This window comes from Chaetodon trifascialis, chromosome 4, assembly GCF_039877785.1.
Source record: "Chaetodon trifascialis isolate fChaTrf1 chromosome 4, fChaTrf1.hap1, whole genome shotgun sequence".
Taxonomy (NCBI): domain Eukaryota; kingdom Metazoa; phylum Chordata; class Actinopteri; order Chaetodontiformes; family Chaetodontidae; genus Chaetodon; species Chaetodon trifascialis.
Window position 1 is genome coordinate 388959 of NC_092059.1, and position 22500 is coordinate 411458.

Sequence of the window (22500 nt, forward strand, 5' to 3'; positions counted from 1 at the left end):
ATGGAGTGATGGAGGTGTGATGGAGTGATGGGCTGTGATGGAGTGATGGAGGTGTGATGGAGTGATGGAGTGATGGGCTGTGATGGGCTGTGATGGAGTGATGGAGGTGTGATGCTGTGATGGAGTGATGGGCTGTGATGGAGTGATGGGCTGTGATGGGGTGATGGGCTGTGATGGGGTGTGACGGAGGTGTGATGGAGTGATGGAGGTGTGATGGAGGTGTGATGGAGTGATGGAGGTGTGATGGAGTGATGGAGTGATGGGCTGTGATGGAGGTGTGATGGAGTGATGGAGGTGTGATGGAGTGATGGAGTGATGGAGTGATGGAGGTGTGATGGAGGTGTGATGGTGTGAAGGAGGTGTGATGGAGTGATGGAGGTGTGATGGAGTGATGGGGTGTGATGGAGTGATGGGGGTGTGATGGAGTGATGGAGATGTGATGGAGTGATGGAGTGATGGGCTGTGATGGAGTGATGGAGGTGTGATGGAGTGATGGAGGTGTGATGGTGTGAAGGAGGTGTGATGGAGTGATGGAGGTGTGATGGAGTGATGGAGGTGTGATGGAATGATGGGGTGTGATGGAGTGATGGAGGTGTGATGGAGTGATGGAGTGATGGGCTGTGATGGAGTGATGGAGGTGTGATGGAGTGATGGAGGTGTGATGGAGTGATGGGGTGTGATGGAGGTGTGATGGAGTAATGGGGGTGTGATGGAGGTGTGATGGAGTGATGGGCTGTGATGGAGTGATGGAGGTGTGATGGAGTGATGGAGTGATGGGCTGTGATGGAGTGATGGGCTGTGATGGAGTGATGGAGGTGTGATGGAGTGATGGAGTGATGGGCTGTGATGGAGTGATGGGCTGTGATGGGGTGTGACGGAGGTGTGATGGAGTGATGGGCTGTGATGGAGGTGTGATGGAGTGATGGAGGTGTGATGGAGTGATGGAGTGATGGGCTGTGATGGAGTGATGGAGGTGTGATGGAGGTGTGATGGAGGTGTGATGGAGTGATGGAGGTGTGATGGAGTGATGGGCTGTGATGGAGGTGCGATGGAGTGATGGAGGTGTGATGGAGTGATGGAGGTGTGATGGAGGTGTCACAGCACAGGTGTCCTTCAGAGAAAAATCCGGACTGACATGTTTCCTTTCAGACTGGAGGAGATGAAGATGCACAGCAGGTCAGCCTCACAGCCGCTCAGGTATCATCATCATCATCGTCGTCGTCATCATCATCGTAGTCGTCATCGTCATCACTTTGTGCAGCTGGATGCTCGTTGACTGATGATAAACAGTAACCAATAAATGTATTGATTTGTGTCACTGTGATCAGATTGTCAATGGGTGTAGGTCAGGGCCCCTCTTCCCCCCTCAAGTCCTCCAAGTTCCCAGCATCCTCTGCTTCTGCTGCAGCCAAGAGGATTGGAAGAAGTCCATCGTCCTCAGCGTCCAACATCAGGAGGTCAGTGTTACCACCCACTTCCTGTCCGCCTCAGCACACTTCCTGTCCGCCTCAGCACACTTCCTGTCTGCCTCAGCACACTTCCTGTCCGCCTCAGCACACTTCCTGTCCGCCTCAGCACACTTCCTGTCCGCCTCAGCACACTTCCTGTCCGCCTCAGCACACACCACGCTGAATCTGGATGAAGTCAGGTTTAGGCCTGACTTAGAGCTCAGTTGAGCTGACCTCAGTCAGGTTTAGGCCTGATCTAACTGTGATCTGTCCTCAGCTCTCGCTTGGCCAGCTCTCTCAGTGATCTGTACTCTGCAGACGTGGAGGAGGACAAAAACGCCGCGTACTCCTCTCTTCCTCCCCCCTCCCCCTCTCTGGCCCCGCCCTCTCTTTGTCGTTATGGTAACGGCCCTCGCAGCGTGCAGCACGAGGTCAACAACAACAACAGCGGTCTGTACGGCGGCTCCGCGGCGCCCCCCGCAGCGAAAAGCTCCAGCTTCGTCCTCAGCGGCAGGCCGGGGCCTCAGGGCTTCAGCCCGCTCAGGGGCCCGGGGCCCTACGGTGCTCTGAAAGGCCCGTCGGGACGCTACCTGAGTCGCTCCATACCTGTAAGTCCTCTGACACTGCAGCAGCTCAGCTGGGCCCTCTCTGCTGATTGGTTCTGTCTGGTCTGACATCATGAACACACTGAAGCAGCTGAAGACGACTGACTTCAAACGTCTTCAGTGAATCCAAATCATGATACTTCAGTGTCTCACGTTGATTCGACTTTCATGTCTCAATGCTAAATATGAAGCTACGCTAGCAGCTGTTAGCTTAGCATAGCGTAAAGACAAACGGGGAGCTCTGCTCACCTTTCCGAACGCTCGAACTGAGGACAAACCTGGGTCACATTATGAGGCTGCTGGTGTGTTTCTGACTTCAGGCCTTTAACTCTCACCTCACAGAGGTCACATGACCAGGTGTCCGCACACCTGGTCATCATGACTCTGAACGTTGAGATGAAGCTTCAAACGTGTCTGAGGTGAAACTTCACTCACTGTGATGAAGCTGCTCTGAGTCCGTCACAAACCTGAACTCACTTCAGTCACACTCACCTGCTTCCTCCTCTCACCTGCACAGTTTTCTGGGGGCTGGGGGTCTGAGGGTCTCAGGTCTCAGGCTGGGGGTCAGGGTCTGAGGGTCAGGGTCTGAGGCTGGGGTCCTGGTTTGGGGGCTGAGGGTTTTGTGAATGTGGTCCAGTGTAGATGAACTCATTGATTGGTGTTGGAGTTTCTCCTCGCGCCTCATTGGTTGTTGCAGCAGTGTGCAGTTAGGATGAACCCCCCCCCATCTAAATATAGATTACATATAAATCTTCCTGCGTAGACCCTCAGCATCAGCCAATCAGATGTGTTGAAGTGCACATGCCCGCTCATTGACAGCATGCTGCCAGCGTCTGTGCGCCTCGCCGTCTGTAGCGCCCCCTGCTGGTCAGAGCAATGAAGCTCGTCATGTGACCTGACATCCTGTCTGAGCTCTGCTTCATGTGTCTTCATGTGTCTTCATGTGTCTTTCAGTCTCTTCAGTCTGAGTACGTCCAGTACTAGAACTACACATCTGGCCTGAGGACTCATTACCCACAACCCCCTGCGTGGAGCTCAAAGGGAAGCCGATGAAGCAGCAGGAGCTGAGCTCAGCGTGGACGGAGTGTAAATATGAAGTCCAACGAGGAGACATGTCCATAATGAAGACAGATTTTATAATCTTATTTGTGACAGAAGAAATATTTTTGTTTTAAAGAGGAGCGTTTTGATAAAGTGAAGGATCAGCTGACAACGACTCCGTCCTCATGGTTACAGTGTTTACTTCCTGTCACTGCTCAGTTCAGCAGACAGTGATGAGACGACAGCAATAATAATCAGAGAAGAAGAGGAGGAGGAGGAGGAAGAAGGTGGGACGAACTCAGGGGATCACAGCTGAGTGTGTGTGCGCGCGTGTGTCCGTGCGCTGGAGGTCACATGACTCAGAGGCTGCTGGTTTTATTCTGAAGTGTCTTCTGCTCAGGCTCACAGTCACTGAAGTGCTTTTATTTTGAAATGATCCAGATCGATGAAGACGAATGAATGAATATCTGCTGCTTCACTGCTGAATGTCCTCATCGTGTCTTTTATGTCCTATTGAAGTATTTTGTTCAGAGAACAGTTAGAAAATAAAAGAATTATTCTTTGAATGAAGTTTCCTGTTTTCATCTGTCAGTACGATCCAGTACAAGTACAAGTGCGAGGTACTTTGAGGTACTTTGAGCTACTTCACTGCACTGTTCTGATGAAGGTTTTACACAAAGAACACAAAGAGTTTCGAATGTGACAGAAGCAAAAGATGGAACGACACAACAGATCCTAAAACGACGGGTCGGACAGTGAATCAATGACTCGATCAGCTGATCAATGAATCGACAGGTGAGGTCGACAGGTGAGTCCACCGAGACGTCAGAATGAGAGCACTGGAGGACGGATGTTCTGATCATTCTGATAGATTATGAATCAGCTGGTTCAGTCTGCTGACACGTTTTCATTCAGAGGTCAAAGGTCACACCTGGTGGAGTTCAGACAGTGGAAGTGACTGGTCATGTGACTCCACGTCATCCAGCAGCGACTCATCACACACAGACAATCAATCAATCAGAGGTCAAACGATCTTTAAGGTTAAGAGTAAAAAATGATCCATAATCAATAATAATCCAATCAGTTGACACGAAACTATCTATTTTTTCTACCGTCGGTTTCATTGATCAAAGCTCAACCGCAAATATTTATTGATGAATGTTTTTATGGACGTTTTTACAACTGGAGTCTGTTCACACATTCACGTGCTCATCCTCTCACACCGATGGCGCAGCGTCGGGGCAGTTTTGGGGTTCAGTATCTCCCAAAGGTACTTCAGCATGTGGACTGCCGAGGTCGGGGTCGAAGCACAGACCTCCTGCTTGGTGGACGGCTGTTCAGTGTTTTCATTGTGTTCCTGGCGGAAGAATGAACAGCATCATTATTTTCTGGAAGAAGAAATTGAAAGAGAAGGAAGCAAAGAAACGACGAAAGAGTTTGAGTGCAGTTTGAGATCCGGACCTGCGGGGGGCGCTGTGGTCTGCAGAGAGCCGCAGACAGACGGACGGACAGATGGAGGAGGAGGCGCAGACATAAAGGCTGAGAGGAGCAGAGGAGGCTTCACAGATCGACTGTTTGATGTGTCCAACGGATCCTGAAACAAAGGAGACGCTGCTCTGCTCCTCATCCGTTCACCCTTTCCTCCGTTCATCCGTTCATCCGTTCACCCTTTCCTCCGTTCATCCGTTCACCTCCGTGTCTGAGCCTCTGAGGAGCGTCCATGTCTCTGCTGTCTGTCTGCACTCAGCTGCTCTCAGGTGAGATTTTTATCTAATGCGACTGAGTGTGTGTGTGTGTCTGTCTGTGTGTGTGTGTGTGTGTGTGTGTGTGTGTGTGTGTGTGTGTGTGTGTGTGTGTGTCTGTCTGTCTGTCTGTCTGTGTGTGTGTGTGTGTGTGTGTGTGTGTGTCTGTCTGTCTGTGTGTGTGTGTGTGTGTGTGTCTGTCTCTATCTCTGTGTGTGTGTGTGTGTGTGTGTGTGTCTGTCTCTATCTGTGTGTGTGTGTGTGTGTGTGTGTGTCTGTCTGTGTGTGTGTGTGTGTGTGTGTGTGTGTGTCTGTCTATCTGTGTGTGTGTGTGTGTGTGTGTGTGTGTGTGTCTGTCTCTATCTGTGTGTGTGTGTGTGTGTCTGTCTGTCTGTGTGTGTGTGTGTGTGTGTGTGTGTGTGTGTGTCTGTCTCTATCTGTGTGTGTGTGTGTGTGTGTCTGATATCAGCTGATCACATTTCTTAACATCAGGTGACCATGAGGGTCTCGACCCAGAGGTTTACAGACTGTGAGCTCGTTTGTTTTTGTTTTAGTGTCTCTGAGTTTTTATTGATTCAAACGTCACATTTGTTCTGCTGCAGGTTAAACCAATCAATCGTTAAACCGATCAATCAACGTCATTAGACCAATCAATCAACATCATTAGACCAATCAATCAATGGTGGCACGGCGGTTACACTGTCGCCTCACAGCTAGAAGGTCCCGGGTTCGATTCCCGCTGTGGGCGCTGGTGCCTTCAGTGCTGCTGCTCGAGGAAAAGGGACCTTTCTGTGTGGAGTTCTCCCCGTGCTCACCTGAGGTTTCCTCCTTAAAGAAGCCACTAAAAACATGCCAGAAGACCACCTGACCAATGGGGACAAAGAGAACTGGGTCGGGCGCCAGTGGAGGAAATAACTTCACAAAGCATGGCGTGTCCAACTCTGCATGTTGGTTCTGTTGGTTCTGTTGGTTCTGATGGTTCCATTGTTGTACTCAGTGCTGATTGGCTGCTGGTTTGGTCATCATCTGTTTTTATTCTGTTTTCTTCATCATTAAATCTCACGTTTGAGCCGTTTCTCAGTGTGCGTTCTTCTCTGTTCTTGTGTTCTCGTGTTCTTGAGGAACGTCATCACTCTGAGTCCAAGTACGGTTCCAATTCTCAAGTCTGCATCTCGACAAGTACACTCAAATACCCGGATGTGTTCTCGCCCCTCCCACTTTATCGAGGATGCATCGGATGGTGAACCACGTATCCCAGAATGCATTTCGTCGCAACAATGCTGGAGGAGAGGACTCACAACTATAAGTTACAAGTTTGGAAATACTGCTGTTTCAGTAGTACGGAACGTGGTTTGAAGATTATTTTATGTGAGAAAGTGGACGTTAAAACTTTAAATCTGTGGTCGATTCATCACGATAGCACGTAGTTTAAAATTTGCTCCAAAGTTTTCGGAGATGTGTCGTCCTGCTAACGTCATCAAGTACGCTGCTGTCCCAACTGCAGAATGACGGTCCTGCGTCCTCCCGTCCTGGAGAGACTGTACTCCCAAGTCCAATTTGCTAAGTCTGAACTTGGCGTCTGTGGCTCATTGGTTCCTGTGTGTGTGTGTGTGTGTGTGTGTGTGTGTGTGTGTGTGTGTGTGTGTGTGTGTGTGTGTGTGTGTGTGTGTGTGTGTGTGTGAGAAACGTTCTGATGGTAGAACATTTGATCTGATTCTCAGTAGAATTAAACACTGCGTTCAGAACAACTTGAACTCAACGTGAACCGTCTCTGATTCGTCATCAAAACATCCACCGCCGGCAATCATCATCGCAGCTCTGACATCATCGGCCCCCGACAGGTTTCGGGGCCCCCCCCAGCTCTGGGCCCCAGCAGTCATTCAGGTTTCTCCCAAAAACACGCAATAACCTGACAGCTGTGTGCTGATTGGCTGAAGGGTTCCGTTACATCAGGCCCTGTGTTCGTCCATATGTGTCACGTATGATCGGGACGTACGCGTGTAGTAATGGGCGATAACAGAATGATGGCACCACCCGCAGGTGTGACAACATGACACCTGCAGAGGTGTGTGTGTGAATGACGCTCAGTCACTGTTGTTCTTGTTTACCTTCACAGCTGTGCTGCTGATGTCGTCACGGTGCGTTCAGGGCCTGCGTGTTGACGTGGTTCCCCGCAGGCCTCTGTTCAGACTGGGGGAGCGCCATCAGCTGGTGTGTCGGGTTCAGGACTGTGCCGGGAAGCCGAGCCTGTCCTGGTCCCTGCTGGAGGACAAACCTCTGACCGCCTCCGTCAGCACCAACGGGACTCAGTCTACAGTGACCTTTGACCCTGTGATGACGGAGCATGAAGGAGCGCTGCTGTGTAAAGTCGTCTGTGGAGGAGAAAATAGTCAGATGAAGACCACAGTGCAGGTTTACTGTGAGTGCACACACACACACACACACACACACACACACACACACACACACACACACACACACACACACACACACACACACACACACACACACACACACACACACACACCTCTGACACCTGGTGTGTTCACGAGGATGAGGTTTGAAGGCCGCTGAGTCATCAGCTAAGTGCTCTCTGATTGGTCAGTTCAGCTCTGATCCGACCATGATTCTGGTCTCTTCAGTTTTTCAGTCTGTCCTCTGTGGACCACTTACTGTCCTCTGTGTCTCTGTGGGTCCAGCCTTCCCATCAGCCCCTGTGATCAGAGGGCAGGACCACCTGAGGCTGGGGGCGGAGTCCAGCCTGACCTGCCAGGTGTCTGATGTTTACCCCTCAGAGCTGCTGACCCTCACCTGGCTCAGAGGAGACACTGTCCTGCAGAGCACTGCGGGGGATCCCGGGTCCAGCTCGGTCCTGTCTGAGTACAGATTCACCCCTCTGAACCAGGACTCAGGAGGAAACATCAGCTGCAGAGCCACACTGGACCTGCGGGACCTGCCGGCTGAGGACGGGATCAGAGAGACCACCGTCCCCCTAAACCCGCTCTGTGAGTCCCGTAGCCTAATCCTGAACTGCCGGATCGGGCAGATGAGACGACAGAGTTCCTCCTGAGTCTGACTTCAGTTCAGACCACAGAGTCCAGGCCGGGGTCCAGGTCTGAGGTCGTCTCATTGCTCCTGATCGGCTCGCATAAATCATCATAAATTTGATCTCTTTTGTTTCTGTTTGTTTCCGTTTGTTTCTGGGCTTTTTTGTGTTTGTGTTTTATTTCTTTTGTTTGTTTCCGTTTGTTTGTTTCTGTTTGTTTCCATTTTTTTCTGTTTATTTCTCTTTGTTTCCGTTTGTTTGTGTTTGTTTCTGTTTTTTTGTGTTTGTTTGTGTTTGTTTCCGTTTGTTTGTGTTTGTTTCCATTTGTTTGTTTTTTGTGTTTGTTTGTGTTTGTTTCCATTTGTTTGTTTTTTGTGTTTGTTTGTTTGTGTCTGTTTCCGTTTGCTTCTGTTTGTGTTTGTTACGTTATGTTGTCCTCACTTGCCAGTCTTGTTCAGCTGACAAAGGTGATCAATCGATCGATCACCTTGACTGCCGTCGTGCCGTCCTCCATGTTTGCTGCTCGTCCCTCTTCTTCTTCTTCTTCTTCTTCTTCTTCTTCTTCTTCTTCTTCGTGGACGTAAAAACTGTATCTTACTTTTCTTTGACCTGCAGATCCTCGTGAATTTTCACACTCAACAAATTTCTGCACTTTCAGCTGTTAGTGGAGCTCACGACACGAGGTGCAGTGATTGGCTATTTGTCAGTGAAATGCACCCTGGGAGTCACAGTTGTTTCCTCTCTTCTCAGAGTTTGTGGACTTCCTGTAAACGTGTCCTCCTTGTTTTCTTCTGTTTTCTTCTGTTGGCGTTGAGGAGAAAGTTCTTCCCAGAAGCAGAGTGATGCAGTGATGAGCTGATGTTTCTCATGTCTCTAACTGTCTCTGTGACGTCTCTTTTGTCTCTCTTAATTGTCTCTTGATTGTCCTCTTACTGTTTCCTTGCCGCCTTTCTTTGTCTCTTTATTGTTTCTGCCTGGAGGAGCTCCAGCTGGACTAACTAACAGTGTCTATGAGAACAGGGAGTGGACTGGTCCTGACCTGTTATTTCCCATGTTGACCGTCAGAGCGTCCTGGGTATCTTAGAAGGTGTTAAACGTCCTAAAGTTCATTTTATTAAAAGTGTCTGAATGGATGTTGAGGTGCGTCTGGAACCCCTCGTCCGTCCCTCTGATCCTCCTCTCCTCTTTAGATGCTCCTGTTGTCACGGTGACACCAGACTCCGTGATCGTGATGGCCGGCTCTCCGCTCACTCTCACCTGTTCTGCGGAAGGAAACCCCGAGCCGATCATCACCTGGAGCTTCAGGACGCCGTCTGGTCGGTCTGCGCCACGGGGTCCAGGCCGTCAGCTGGTGTTCACGGCGGTGAATCTATCTGAGGCTGGACGGTACGACTGCGAGGCCCGAAACACCGAAGGCAACCAGACCGCCGGCGTGGAGGTCACCGTTCACGGTGAGACTGAAGCTCCTGTTCCTTTAAAACCTCAGGAGGCTGCCGGGCTGCCGCTGAGCAAGGCACCACGCTGTCTGTTCACTGTACATACGACCAACTCCTGAAGGGCTTGAGTGGAAAGCAGTAGTGTCCACAGTAGTATCAGTAGTAATACCAGTGTCAGTAGTACTAATACACACCGTCACAGTGACTTCAGCAGCTGGACAGTAGAAGTGATTCAGAGCTGCTGTATTTCAGTGTTACTCATGTTTCCTGTTGTCTCTTTGTTGCCTTTTGTCATGTCCTTGTTGTCTTTTTGTTAAACCCTTTTTGTCCCCTTTCTGCCTCCTTGTTGTCTCTTTGTCCCCTTTTCAGTCCGTCCTCACCAGAACATTGAGCGTTCAGATCGTCAGTGCGAGCAGGTTATATTTAGATTAGTTAGGCGGCGACCTCTAGTGGCTGCAGCAGTTATGATGGGAGAAAAGGAAGAAGTCAGGTGACGCATAAAGAGCAAGAAAGTCCACACATGGTGGTGGGTGGGGTGGACAGGACATGACGAGGTGAACTGCAACTGTTTCACCTCGTTACTTACTTCAGGACCAGGGTCCGGTATGATGGAGGTCCTGCACGATGAAGGTCTGCCACACCTGTACCTGCTTCTGTCCAAAGGTCACATGTCTCATTTAGGGCTCGTAGGAAATCAAACTGTTCGGCCGTTTAGCAAAGTGTTGTTTGTTGTCTCCTTATTGTCTCTGTGTCTCTTTGTTGTCTCCTTGGCGTCTCCTCCTTGTTTACCTATCACCAGCTCTGACACACCTGTCTGCCCCTCCCACAGCTCCACCTACCAACACCTCCCTCTCAGTGAGTCCAGGTGAGGAGGTGTTGGAGGGTCAGCAGGTTACAGTCACCTGCCGCTCTGAGGGAGCTCCACCCACCACGCTGGTGCTGAGGAAGGAGGGGGTGGAGCTTCAGAGGACTGACCCCGCCCTTGACCCCGCCTCCTCCTTCATCCTATCCTTCAGCCTCTCCCCTGCTCTGCTGGAAGACTCCGCCCACTACCAGTGTGAAGCCTCCAACCAGTTTGGATCCCAGCTGGTCACCAGCTCGGTCACTGTCAGAGGTCTGCTTGTATTTTTTTATTTCACACTTTCATCCTTTTCTGAGCAGAACCTCGAGTTTCACACGGTTTTGTTTGGATGTGACACTCTCAGGTTTCTATGGAAACTCTGATGATGATGATGATGATGATGATGATGGTAGTTTTCTAACAGTGATGGGCTGAAAATAGCTTCACTTTATGTGACTAAAGGAAACTTACCAAAGATTTTCATGTGCAAAATATGATTCCAAAATTCATGAAACTGATGATGATGACGACGATGATGATGATGATGATGATGATGACGATGAGGACTGTTTAACACTCAGCTCAGTCTTCTTCGCTGTCGTCTGCTGTTCAGCTTGAAGCTCGTGTGATTCTGAGTCACAGAGACGAAGCTCGGCGGTGTGAAATGATCCCATCTGACCTTCGTTTCACAGCTTCTAACATTCTGCAGAAACACAGTGGTGATGATGACGATGATGGTGAAGCCTTCACTGTCAGATGCACACCTGTCATGTTGTGCAGCAGATCTGAAGATCTGAGGGAGCCTCTGATGAAGGACTGAGGGGGACTTTAATGGTGCTTCAGTCTGAAGCTCGTCTTCATCGTCTGAACCTCTTCTTTCAGCTCACCCTCTACAGGTGGAGCTCAGTCCTCTGGTCTCAGCAGCAGAGCAGGGTTCAGGTCTGGTCCTGACCTGCAGAACCTCCGGGTGTCTCCACCCTCCCACCCTCACCTGGAGGAGGACAGTCCAGGACCAGACCGTCCTCCAGAGGACGCAGCACCAGGACGGACTGTCGCTGCTCCACCTACAGGACCTGGGCTTGGAGGATCAGGGAGGGTACAGCTGTGAGGCCGAGTGTGACTCTGTCATCAGGACCGGAAAAAGCCAGGTCCACGTCTTCTGTGAGTCTGACACACCTGATACACCTGACACACCTGAGATCAGGTCCTCATTTCATCATTAATAGCCACTATCACCTTGGTACGGTGGACGAGAAAACTGAAAACAGGTGAGACACTTTTCAAGTCTAAATCACCAAAAGACAAAAAGGAGACAAAATCCTGCGTTAAATGAAACGAATTTCACTTTAATTGGTCTCATTAAATCAGGACGCTTGGCGAAGGCTGCACCTGCCAGCCGCTGCTCGCTGCATGTTCCCCAACGGTTTCCATTTTCACGCCTGTCAGTTTTTATTAGTCATTTATTAATTATTCATTTCATCTGATCATCATGCAAGAAAGCACAGATCACAGTTAGCTGAACTCAGAAAGAGGAAGAACAGCAGCTGGTTCACGTCGTCGAAATACTTTTCAAACATTCATCAAACATTAAACTTTACGTTAATGTAAAGATTTTTCTGCATTGAAAAATGTTTCTGTAGAGAATCATTTTTATACAAACCACATCCATTCATCAATATTGATCCATTGTATTGGAGTTGGGTTTGTGGGGGAGTCGTGAGGTTCTGGTCCAGAGCTGAGATCAACAGTCCGACCTCTGAATGTGGATCGACGCCCGGAGCAGGTCTGGTTTCACGTCTCTGCAGACTCTGAACGCGTCTGTTTGTGTTTGAAACCATCCAGAAGTGAACCGTCAGATTAAAGCTGATACTGAGACATTCCTGCAGGCCTGAGTGGGGGCTCAGAGTCAGTCCGCGTCCTGGACTTCGGTCAGAGCTGCTGTGTTTGGACAGATTCTTACTGGCAGTCAGAGGAGAGAGGTCAGAGGTCAGAAAGCTTCACGCTGTTGTTCCAGAGAGCTGAAACATCTGTCTTTCATCTTAGCTGAGGAGGACAAACTCCAACGCTTTGACAGACAGGAAGTGACACAGCAGAGGAGGAGGAAGCCAAATACCTCCACACAGACCCCCTGACCTCCTCCGCTCAGACAGCGTGAAGTCCTCCCCCACAGAGACAGGAACAAACAGGAGGATCAGCCCGTCTCACCAGCCTGCCGACAGCTTCCAGAACCCTCTGACTCGGGATCAGTTTGATCTCCTTCTGGCAGGAACATCGGCCTTTTTCAGACTTTATCACATAACAGCAGGAAAGGAAGAAGAACAGTCGTCCACTTTTCTGTCTGTTCCGGACTAAAACTGTCTTCTTCTCTTCCTGTCGTCTCTGTGATCGATCGTTTTAACTGTCGATTTATCCGAACGCACAAATAGTTCGAACATTCGTTCAGACACAACTGAACGGCTGTTTTTTCCAAAGTCACAGTCTGACCTTTGTTCATCATTTAGAACCCAAAATTCTTCCTGCTTACCTGATCAGCTCGCTACGTCCTCCTTCTTTACTGTTGGATTTTAAGAGCGCCCTCAGCTGGCAACAAGGCAAACTGCTTCAAACACTCTGTTGAGCTAATAGTCGGTTTGAATTAAAACAGATCCAATGTTTGATCGAACAGTCCGATTACAGACGGTGCTGGTAGGATGGTTTATGGCCACTGCCAGTGTCAACACAGGCAGCAGCGTGTCCCATAAGTGGACAGATGGACAGTAAGAAGGTGGAGGTGGTGGATGAATGTGCAGAACATCATCTCCATCTTTAATCTGGAGTTCTGCACAATCATTTGATGTTGATGTTCTTGTCTGGTGAGCCGAATCTCTCTTGGTCTTTGGAAGGTTAATGGAGACTTGACTAAAAACCTCATTAAAGATCTCAGCAGTTTCAGATAGTGGGGGGTCAGGACAGTCAGGATTCTAGTCTCTGCAGGTCAGTCCTCCTAGAAATGAAGTCAAACTAAAGGAATGAACTCAGGGCTGCAGATGAAACCTTTTTCTTTGGTCCTTCAACAGTCCTGAAATGTCCTCTACATGTAAACGTTTGTGTGTCCTCTGTCTTTTTCTTCCCTGCAGCATTTCCATCTGATCCAGTTCTGGAGGATCCTGGTCCCATCCTGCTGAGCCAGGAGGCATCCCTTCGCTGTGATGTCAGCAATGTCTTTTCAGCCAATCAAATGAGGATCCAGTGGCTATCTGGGAGCACAGTGTTGATGTCAGAGTCGTTCAGGTTCTCCGGTTCCCCGCAGAACATCTCGTCTGTTCTTCGGCACCGGGTGGAGGAGGATCAGCAGGTTCTGACCTGCAGAGCTGAGCTGCTGACGGAGGACGGAGACGTATGGAGGTCTAGGAGGACCAGCATCCCCCTGCAGGTCCACTGTGAGTGAGGAAATAAAAGCCTTTTCATTGAAGACTTTATCGTCAAGCAGCTGCTGGAGGTGTTGACCTTGTGACACACTTTCTTTTCAAAGCCTGTGTAGATCGTTTAGTTTATTCCAGTAGGATAATCCACGCACAGGGAGTCCTGCTTTATGTTTTAAAACACATGAAACCAGTTTGTTCTCTTGCAGACCAGTCCGGTTGTTTTTAGACGAGTGGCTTCAGGTTCCTGCAGGCTGCTCGTCAGACTGTACGGCACAGAAGTCCAACTACAAAAGCTTGACTTGAGTTTCTCACACAATGGGGTTTCAAACCAGTGGATATTTGTAAGAGTAGTAGAACCAGTTACACAGTGCTGATTGTTGGACCACTGAGTGGACCGCTGAACTCAGGTGAACCTGCCGGCCACAGGAAGTTTAACTTGAGCAGAGACAACATAGATACGTATGAAGTCTGGGTCAAGCCACCAAGGGTCTGCTCTTTGCTTGGGTGAGAGTAGGATTTGAAGGTAAGTGAGGTCATGTTAGACATGGTGTCACCTGCAGATTTGTGAGGGCGCAGCCCGACTTTTGATTTCAGACCCTCACTGAATGAATGAACTCCCAGCTCAGCTGATGAGGTGCAGAATGATCATGTATGCAGATGACACAGTCCTTCAATGCTCAGTGAGGAGTGTCAGCGGCCTCTAACGGAGGACGTGGACACGGTTTCCACATGGTTCAGACTTAATAAACTCTCCTTTAACTCTCAAAACTGAACCCATGTGCTTTGGGCTCGCTCACAAACACTGCAAAGCAGCAGAAACACACCAGACCACCGCAGCATTCCTTCGAGCTCCCTGTTGACCAGCTTCGGTTTCTAGGTCAGACGGAGTCTCTGTGTTTGAGCTGAAGCTGAATCTTCTCTTTCTAAACCGGGTTTCCTTGTTCTCAGATTCAGGTTTTGTTGATCTCAGTCTCTGTCTGTTTGTGTTTCAGATGCTCCGAGGAGAACCTCCCTCTCAGTGAGTCCAGGTGAGGAGGTGGTGGAGGGTCAGCAGGTTACGGTTACCTGCCGCTCAGATGGAGCTCCGCCCACCACACTGGTGCTGAGGAAGGAGGGGGCGGAGCTTCATAGGACCGACCCCTCCTCCTCCTCCACCCTGTCCTTCAGCCTCTCCTCCATCCTGCTGGAAGACTCCGCCCACTACCAGTGTGAAGCCTCCAACCAGTTTGGATCCCAACTGGTCACCAGCTCCATCACTGTCAGAGGTCTGCTTGTATTTTTATTTTCAAAAACTTTGTAGTTACTAACAAAACACAAACAAACTGAATTTCTATGCTGAGTTTTTTATGAACTAAAAAATGAGCATACACAATCAGTAAATCAATAAGACAAAGGAAGTGAAATGAACAGTTTTTAAATAGAAAGTAGAGAAACATTCAGTTAGTTAGATGAAAACAGTGACAACAGCAGCATCGCTCCTCTAAGTTTGAGCCCCCCCCAGCGTCCCTCCAGACCTCGTCCTCTGTGAGGATTTCTTATAAGAAGGTGCTGTGGATCAAATAACCTGTTAAATTAGCCCAACATCAAGGACGTCAGTGTGTGTTTTGGCCTGTTTTGTGTAGATTGGAGGTGGAACAAGCCGTTAGCTGTCAGCTGACACTGAGCAGTGCGTCCCGGTCGTAGCCGTTCTGAGTGTTTCCAAAGGAAACTGGACTACAAGACGTTTTGTTTCTCATCCAAAAGGATTCTTCAGTTCTCACTGACTGGTGGGGAGTCCCGCATTTGTCCTCTAGCAGGATCATAGCTCCGCCCGGCATCATGTGACTCAGTAGGGTCACATGAGTCCTGGCGATGGCCGCTAAGCTGCCTGGGCAGAGATCAGGACTGGCTGCAAGCGGCTGATCGGTGGCGTCTTAGACCTCCTCCGTTTCACAAACTGTTAACTGTCTTTCCAAAATAATTGTAGCCTCATCAAACAATTGCAAGTTAGAATCACTTCAGTTTTTGTTTCATAAATATGTCATATCTTATCTTTGATACTTGGCTTATTTTAAAGTGATTATACATTCACTTAATTTCATCACAAAGCCTGTGAAGCTCACTGCTGGAAGCAGACAGTCATAAAAAGATCATTTTTATCTGTTCACATCTTTTCTATGAGACAGAAAACTAGAGCTGCAGCACTTCATGTGGAGTATCTGTTCTTTGTGGGTCAGAGATTTCCAAATGTTTACAGTCCTCCTTCACGTCTGCTCAACCTTCAGTTCTTCGTCTTCTTTGTGTTTGACGGCTGTTATCTGAGGACTCGACCTCTCGCTCCGTCACATGATGCTGGACAGAAATAAACTCTGACTCCACTGCTGAGTCGTGTCGGACACTTCAGGAGCCCATTCTGCAGTCGAATATAAAATACGAAACTATTTCACGTTTTAACATCACAGCTTGTTTTTATTCCGTTGTTTTTTCCTTGAAATAAATCCCACAAATACATCAAAACACATAATGAGCATCAGCGTGAACGGCGCTGTTTCTGTGTCTGCTCGGTCAAGACAAGTCCTTTAAAGTACGTCTGAGCACATGAATCTGACTGCTGGCCGCTGACAGCTGCTCCAGGGTCAGCGCTTGGACCAGCTAACCCTGTTAGCATCTCCACTAAGAACGGCTAATTCTTTGTCAATCCAGATGCTGTTTGAGGGATCAGGTTTGTAGGACTCTTCACAGCGAGCAGGGATATCTTGTGAATTTTGTGATAAAACACGGTTCAGTTGTCACGGACCTCCAGAAATGACCAGCAGAGGAGCGTACGCAGCTGTCAGCTGTTTTCACAAGCATCGTGTCGTCACTCTCCACTTGAACTCAATGGTGGCCCACATTTGACATCTAGTGAGCAACACATGGCCGCTTTTGCCTTGCTTTTGGCGAAGCGCACTATTCTGCTTAAATGGAGGGGTGCTGCCCCGCCCACGCTGAGCCAGTGGCTCCAGGACATAATGTCCCGTCTCAAGTTAGAGATGCTGCGCTTCTCCATTCGCAGCTCGGAAAAAAGTTCTATAAAGTATGGGATCCATTTTATCATATTTTCAAACAACATGAACTTGGGACTGGTTTGGTTTTGGCATAAACATTTACTGCCTGCCGATGCCGTAAGTTAACCTCTAGAACTGTGCCTGATATTCTCAGTACTGCAAGGGGGGGTGGGGGGGTGTTATGTGCAGGATGGTTCATTGTTTGTGTTAAACAGTGCACTTATTGTCTTGTTTTGCTTTGTTTTCTTTTCTTTTGTCAAATAAGGATCTACCGTTTACTCTGTGCTCACCATTTACCTATTTGTCCGAACAATCCAAATAAAAATATTTGAAATTAAAAAATCATGTTACCATTCTCTGTTTTTATCTGGTTTCTTGTGGAGCAGCTCCTCCAAGGAACACCACAGTCCTCGTCCTGCCGTCTGCGGTGGTCCAGGAGGGACAAAATGTCACCGTCTGCTGCCAAACTATCAGCTTCCCGCCATCAGCCGTGGTCCTGAAGAAGCTGACCAATGGGATGGAGCTATATTCCCCCAACGGCACCTTCCTATTGGTCAACGTCACAGCTAGAGACTCTGGGCTTTACCAGGTCAACGTGACCAACAATCTCGGATACCAGGTCAAAGTGTTCAGCATCAGCGTCAGAGGTCAGTCAGACCAGTTACGCGGTGAAAACGGTCCAAGTCAAATCCCCAAATTTAATTTCAGGATGATAATCTAATGTTTTTTATTTTTTAAGGGTGTGGAAACAGATTTGGTGCAGTAAAAAACACGCTTTTTCTGGTTTTTGTCTCTGTTTCACGCAGAGAGAAGTACCAGCCTTCCTCCCAGTCTCAGCGTCGTCATCATCCCAGTTGTCTGTGTTGCCGCTGGGCTAGCAGCCGCTACTCTGCTCCTGGACTACCTGAGGAGATCCAGGAAGAAAGGCTTCTATCAGCTGCCCCAGTCTGCTCCGCCCTCAGCCTGAGGCTAACACTGGGCTACCACTTCCCAAAAAGTGGCTAACAATTTCAAACATGTGGCCACCAAGTTCAACATGTGGTTACCATGTTCTAACATGTTGCTTTGATATCCCAACATGCGGGTTTCATGTTCCAATATGTGGCTACCACTTCCTAATGTGTAGGTGCCATGTCCTGACATGTGGCTTTGATATGCTAACATGTGGTTACTACGTCCAAACGTGTGGCTACCACCTCCCATCTTGTGGCTGCTGATGTGCAACATGTGCTTTCCACTTCTAAAGTCTAAAGTTTTGTTGCAACCACATCCTCATAGGTGGCTACAACATCCTCATATGTTGTTGATATCCCCCTATGTGGATACCATGTTCCAGCATGTGAGTACCACCATCCAGTATCCCAGTATGTAGCTCTACACCAATGCCAGTTGCTACTAAGGCCCAACATGTAACTACCACCTGCCCACCATGCCCCAAAATGTGACTGCCTCTTCACAAAATGGGGCTTTCACATGCTAACATAGCTTTCATACTCCATAATCCACCTCCAAATACCCAAATATGGAGCAAGTTTTTTTCTATAACACTCCAACCGTTGACTACCATGTCCGAGCATGTGGCTAACACAAGCTAAAATGTGGCTAAACTTCGTGAACAGCCTGCTGCAGCTTTGCTGTTCATTCATTTTTCACCAGTGTTTGTGGAATCGGTGAGTCTTTAGCAGCTCGGACTTCCAGTTCAACTGTCCCTTTAACTCTGCCTGCCAGTCCAAACTGAGGACAAACAATGTCGCTCGAGTCAAAGCTTTGGCCTCAGCGTGAAAACGGCCCACCGTGACCATTCAGGAACTTTAAATGACCAGAAGGAGGTCAAAAATGTTTTGAACTTTCAGTTTTTGTGTCTCCCAGTTTTCATATTGTTGCTATTTGTGCTGATGTTGAATTATCTGCTGGATTTCTTGCCTCGTGAGTTGAATGTGTCCAGTTTCTCACTGTGTGCTTTTATTAAAGATTTCTATTTCTTCACTTCAGCTCTGGAGCTTGTTGGAACATGATTCGGCTTTGTGGGAAGTTCCTGTGATTCAGCACGCCACCAGCTTTCCCTTTCACTTCTGTTAAATTCACTGTTTACTGGAAGTCTTCAGGACGTGTCAGGCTGGAGCCATGGCAACGTCTCAACGCCCCTGAAAACTCAGACAGACGCTGTTTGTTTTTCAGGGCTTTCGCTGACGGTTTGTCCTCAAAGCTGCTGAAACCTTCAGCTGAACAGGAACATCCACACACTGTCTCTGAGCTCTGATAAGTCCTCTGCTGATGGACATCAGTGCCCTCAAAACTTGGCTTCTCCCAGTGAATCTCTTGAGGACGCTGTATTTGATCCGGCCATCAGACCAACCGTAGCCCTGAAACTGAATTACCATGGGCAGGAAGTGACTCAGACTATGAGTCTGTCCTCCTTCGTTCTCAGTCAGCCTGAGGAACAGGTGGGTCTCTGGCTCGTACCCCTCAGCAAGAAACATTTTGTGAGTTCAGGCGACTTTCTGCCGTTTGACTGCGAATAAGAAGAAGGTGAAGATTCTCTGTTGTCACATAAATCACACTTTGTTGTCGACCTGGTCTCTGAGGTGCCGCGGGGCAGCCACTGGCCAGCGCCGGGCAGCCAAAGCCCCCCCCAGGAGAACTGACCTGAGTTATTCTTCTAAAAAGAAATGCTCCCCCGTCTTTGTTTAGAGGTTCCTAAAGTGTTCCTGGTGAGGTTTCTTTTTTTTAACTTTATTCTTTATTTTTATTAAACATGGAGAAACACATCACAGAACAGAACATTCTTTGACAACATCACAGAGTATGTATGACAGGGCGAGAAGAAAAAAAAAGACAATCAGTAGGGTCCAGACGCTGAATAATGCTAATGAATGAAAAACAAGTGAATAAATAAATGGACAGTCAGGCTAGGACATTACAGCACAAGCTGGGCTTCCCCTCGGTGAGAGAGGGATCTGGCTGTAGGTACCCACCTCCTCAAAAAGATATCAGACCTCAGTTGTAGTTGAGCAGTTAAAGCCTCCATCCCATACACCTCCCCCAACTTCTGTTGCCACTGTGCCACTGTAGGTGGCTGCGATTCATCCATTTTATCCTCACCATTTTCCTAGCAGCCATCAAGAGTTTATGTAACAGGCGCTTTTGGTCTCTGGTGTACGTCTTCAGGAGTTAAATCGAGAAGAAACTGACTCGGGGTGAATAGTAAATCGATTCCCAGGACTTTATCTATCTCGCTTTCTACCCCCTTCCAAAATGGAAGCATCATTGGGCAATCCCAAAAAATGTGCGAGTGGTCGCCAACCATTCCACATTCTCCCCAACAGGGTCTTGCAGTTGGGTTATCTACAAATTTGGAAATCACCGCAGGTGTCTGAAAGCACCTCATCTTCATCAAACTCCTTCCACATGTTACTATTAATACCCTTCTGACATCCAATGCACATTGTTTCCCACTCTCCATCCTCAATTCTAATATTTAACTCCAGCTCCCATTCATTTTTGACATAGACAGTGTTGTCTGGCGTGTCCAGTAACAGGTTTTGTGTATATGGGAAACATGCTTTTTGCTGGTGAGGTTTCTGTTCGAGGCCCTGATCTGTGGACCTGCAGCTGACTGTTTGTCAGCACCTTCATCTCATGGTGTGACGTTACCAGCAGTCCAATCAGCAGACCTACGGAACAGTTTGAGGTGAATGAAACTGACTTTAAAGATTGATCTGAAGCGTCTTTCGGGTTTAACGTGGAGCGAAAGGTGTTTGTCCAGAGGCGGAGCTGCAGGAAGGCGTCATGAATGTGTCCAGCACGTCCTTTAAAGACTCTGCTTTGCACTGTGCTCACATGCTGCATGTTCCTCAATAAACTGTCTTAATACTCATTTGAATAACTTCTCATTATTTTCGTTATTTAATAATCTGCAGATTATTTTCTCAGTTATTTGGTCTATGAAGGGTCAGAACAGCAGTTTAAGGTGCTGTTAGTGCTGGCAGTTTAAACCCCAAGAGATTCAGTTCACTGTGACTTTTTAGATTTTAGATTTAGATTTTTTAGATTTTAGAAGCTGGAAGCAGAAAAGTTTTGTTTGTCTCCTGTGGGCTCGTCGATGACTCGGCTGCTGGGTGATGAAGAATGTCTGGATGCTGCAGCTTTAAGATTTGAGGAACAAACAGGAGGGACTGATTCTGCTGCGGGCTCAGTCTAATTCCTGGCTCTCTCTCTCTTTGGCTGTCACCCATGAACAGAAATTCTCCGAGCTGTTAAACGAGCTGAACGAATTCATTAAGTGTTCTGGTGGTTTTTGTCTTCAGCCCAAAGCTCATTGGCTCTGCAGCGCGTCGTCATGGAGACGACAGGCTTCAGAGGTGAGGTGTGAATGCGGATCAGTCGTCTGAAGCTCTCACAGCGTCTCGTCTCACTGTTTCTCACAGTTTCTTGCTGACCTCAGAAATGGTTTGAACTAAATTTAGATAAACAGTTTCAACAGAGATAAATGTTTCTGTTCCATCCGCCGACTTTAAAGTTCAAAGGTCAAAGCCTTGCTGCTTTCCATCGGGACGCCGTGTTTGTGTCGCTCTGCAGAGCTGATGCACATTCAGCTGAAACCCCTGAGAGTAAAGTGCTGATTAATGAGTTCTCGCTGCTCCATCTGCTGTATTTCATGCATGTGGCGTTCAGTGTCCTGCTGGGCCTCGTGACCTCTGACCTCCGTTGTGTAAAGGAGGACGAAGATTGTGCTGCGTCTTGTTGTTTTAATTTGCTGGCGTTTCCTGTCTGGAAGAGCAGAACGAGATGGAGCGCTTTGTTTTCCGGCAGCTCACGGTCGACTTTTACAAACCAGCACCGGTCACACAGAGATCATCGTCTTCTTCATCATCATCATCGTCGTCCTCGTCCTCGTCATCATCATCTTCATCACAGGGACTCCAGCTGGTCCGTCTGTTACTGCTCAAACTCTCACAGCTGTATTCAAATTCAGTCTGTCAGTAAAACCTTAATATATCAGAGACCTGCAAACTGGTCTTGATCCTGGTCCCAGTTTAAGGACTAGACCAGCTCAGTACCAGGACGGCACCAGCTGGTCCTCATGCTGGTCCTGGTTTAGTCATTTGTCTGGGTTCTGGTCCTGTTTCTTGATGAGGTTTTGTTCTTTGCTCTGGTCCATCATTCCACTGATCTTAGACCTGGTCCTGGTCTGGGTCTTTATTTGGTCTTGTCTTCATTTTGGCTGTTGTGCTGCTCCCAGGTCTTGTTTCTGTCCTGGTATGTTATATAATATGTATTATATATTAGAATACATATTATAAAACTAGATTTAGTTTTACTTTTTTTTTTATTCCTGTTTATATTTTTGTTACTTTTTCTAAATAATTGTTGTTTACAATCTGTGTTTGCTTGCTTTTCTTGTTTCGATCTATGCCTTCGTCTCTTCTTTTCTTTCTTGTCGTCTTTTCTCTTTTAATTGCACTACATGTTTATCTCTTCTTTCTCTTCTTCATCTCTTCTATTTCTTCTATTCTTTTAAGGAGCACTGTAACAAGAACAATTTCCCCGGGGATCAATAAAGTATATCTGATTCTGATTCTGCTTTGATCTTCATCCTGGTCTTGACTGAAGACCAAGAACACAGCCGGTGCAGAATGAGAAGATATAATTCTGGTCTTGAACATGGTCCTTGACTTGGTCTTTGTCTTTGTCCTAGTTTTGTTTTTTGTCCTGGTCCAGGTCCATAACTCTTCTGTCCTTGGACCTGGTCCTGGTCTTGCTCCAGCTTCTGGTCTTTGTCTTGGTCCTGGTGTTAGTTCTGGACCAGTGCAGCCTCATACGAGCTTCAGATTAACTTTACGACGACTCCATTGGTGACATTAAGAACTGATCTGCTGTCAGTATGAACAGGAGGTTGTTTTATTTTGAA

General features: G+C 48.0%; 2 protein-coding genes across 5 annotated transcripts in view; both read left to right on the forward strand.

The window, feature by feature from the left end:
- The window catches only part of cdc14ab (cell division cycle 14Ab), a 17773-nt gene extending 14115 nt beyond the window's left edge, over nt 1–3658 (forward strand). Inside the window, exons 13-16 of one of the 3 annotated variants that reach the window (XM_070961450.1) lie at nt 1150–1197; nt 1329–1457; nt 1726–2056; nt 3008–3658. In XM_070961450.1, coding sequence (XP_070817551.1) covers nt 1150–1197; nt 1329–1457; nt 1726–2056; nt 3008–3037 — 538 coding nt within the window. In that variant the 3' untranslated portion in view covers nt 3038–3658. The remainder of the gene's footprint in view (nt 1–1149; nt 1198–1328; nt 1458–1725; nt 2057–3007) is intronic. The other 2 variants (XM_070961451.1, XM_070961453.1) reach the window with 2 other exon arrangements.
- Nucleotides 3659–4588: 930 nt separating this feature from the next.
- On the forward strand, nt 4589–18580 carry vcam1b (vascular cell adhesion molecule 1b). 2 transcript variants are annotated; one of them, XM_070961418.1, is made up of 10 exons: nt 4589–4851; nt 6953–7255; nt 7536–7841; nt 9073–9333; nt 10148–10432; nt 11042–11320; nt 13276–13578; nt 14556–14828; nt 16976–17236; nt 17396–18580. In XM_070961418.1, exons 1-10 carry the CDS (start codon nt 4815–4817, stop codon nt 17554–17556), a joined length of 2469 nt encoding a protein of 822 aa, XP_070817519.1. In that variant the 5' UTR covers nt 4589–4814; the 3' UTR covers nt 17557–18580. The 2 variants fall into 2 exon arrangements, with proteins under 2 accessions (XP_070817519.1, XP_070817520.1); XM_070961419.1 differs by lacking the exon at nt 11042–11320.
- Nucleotides 18581–22500: the final 3920 nt, after the last annotated feature.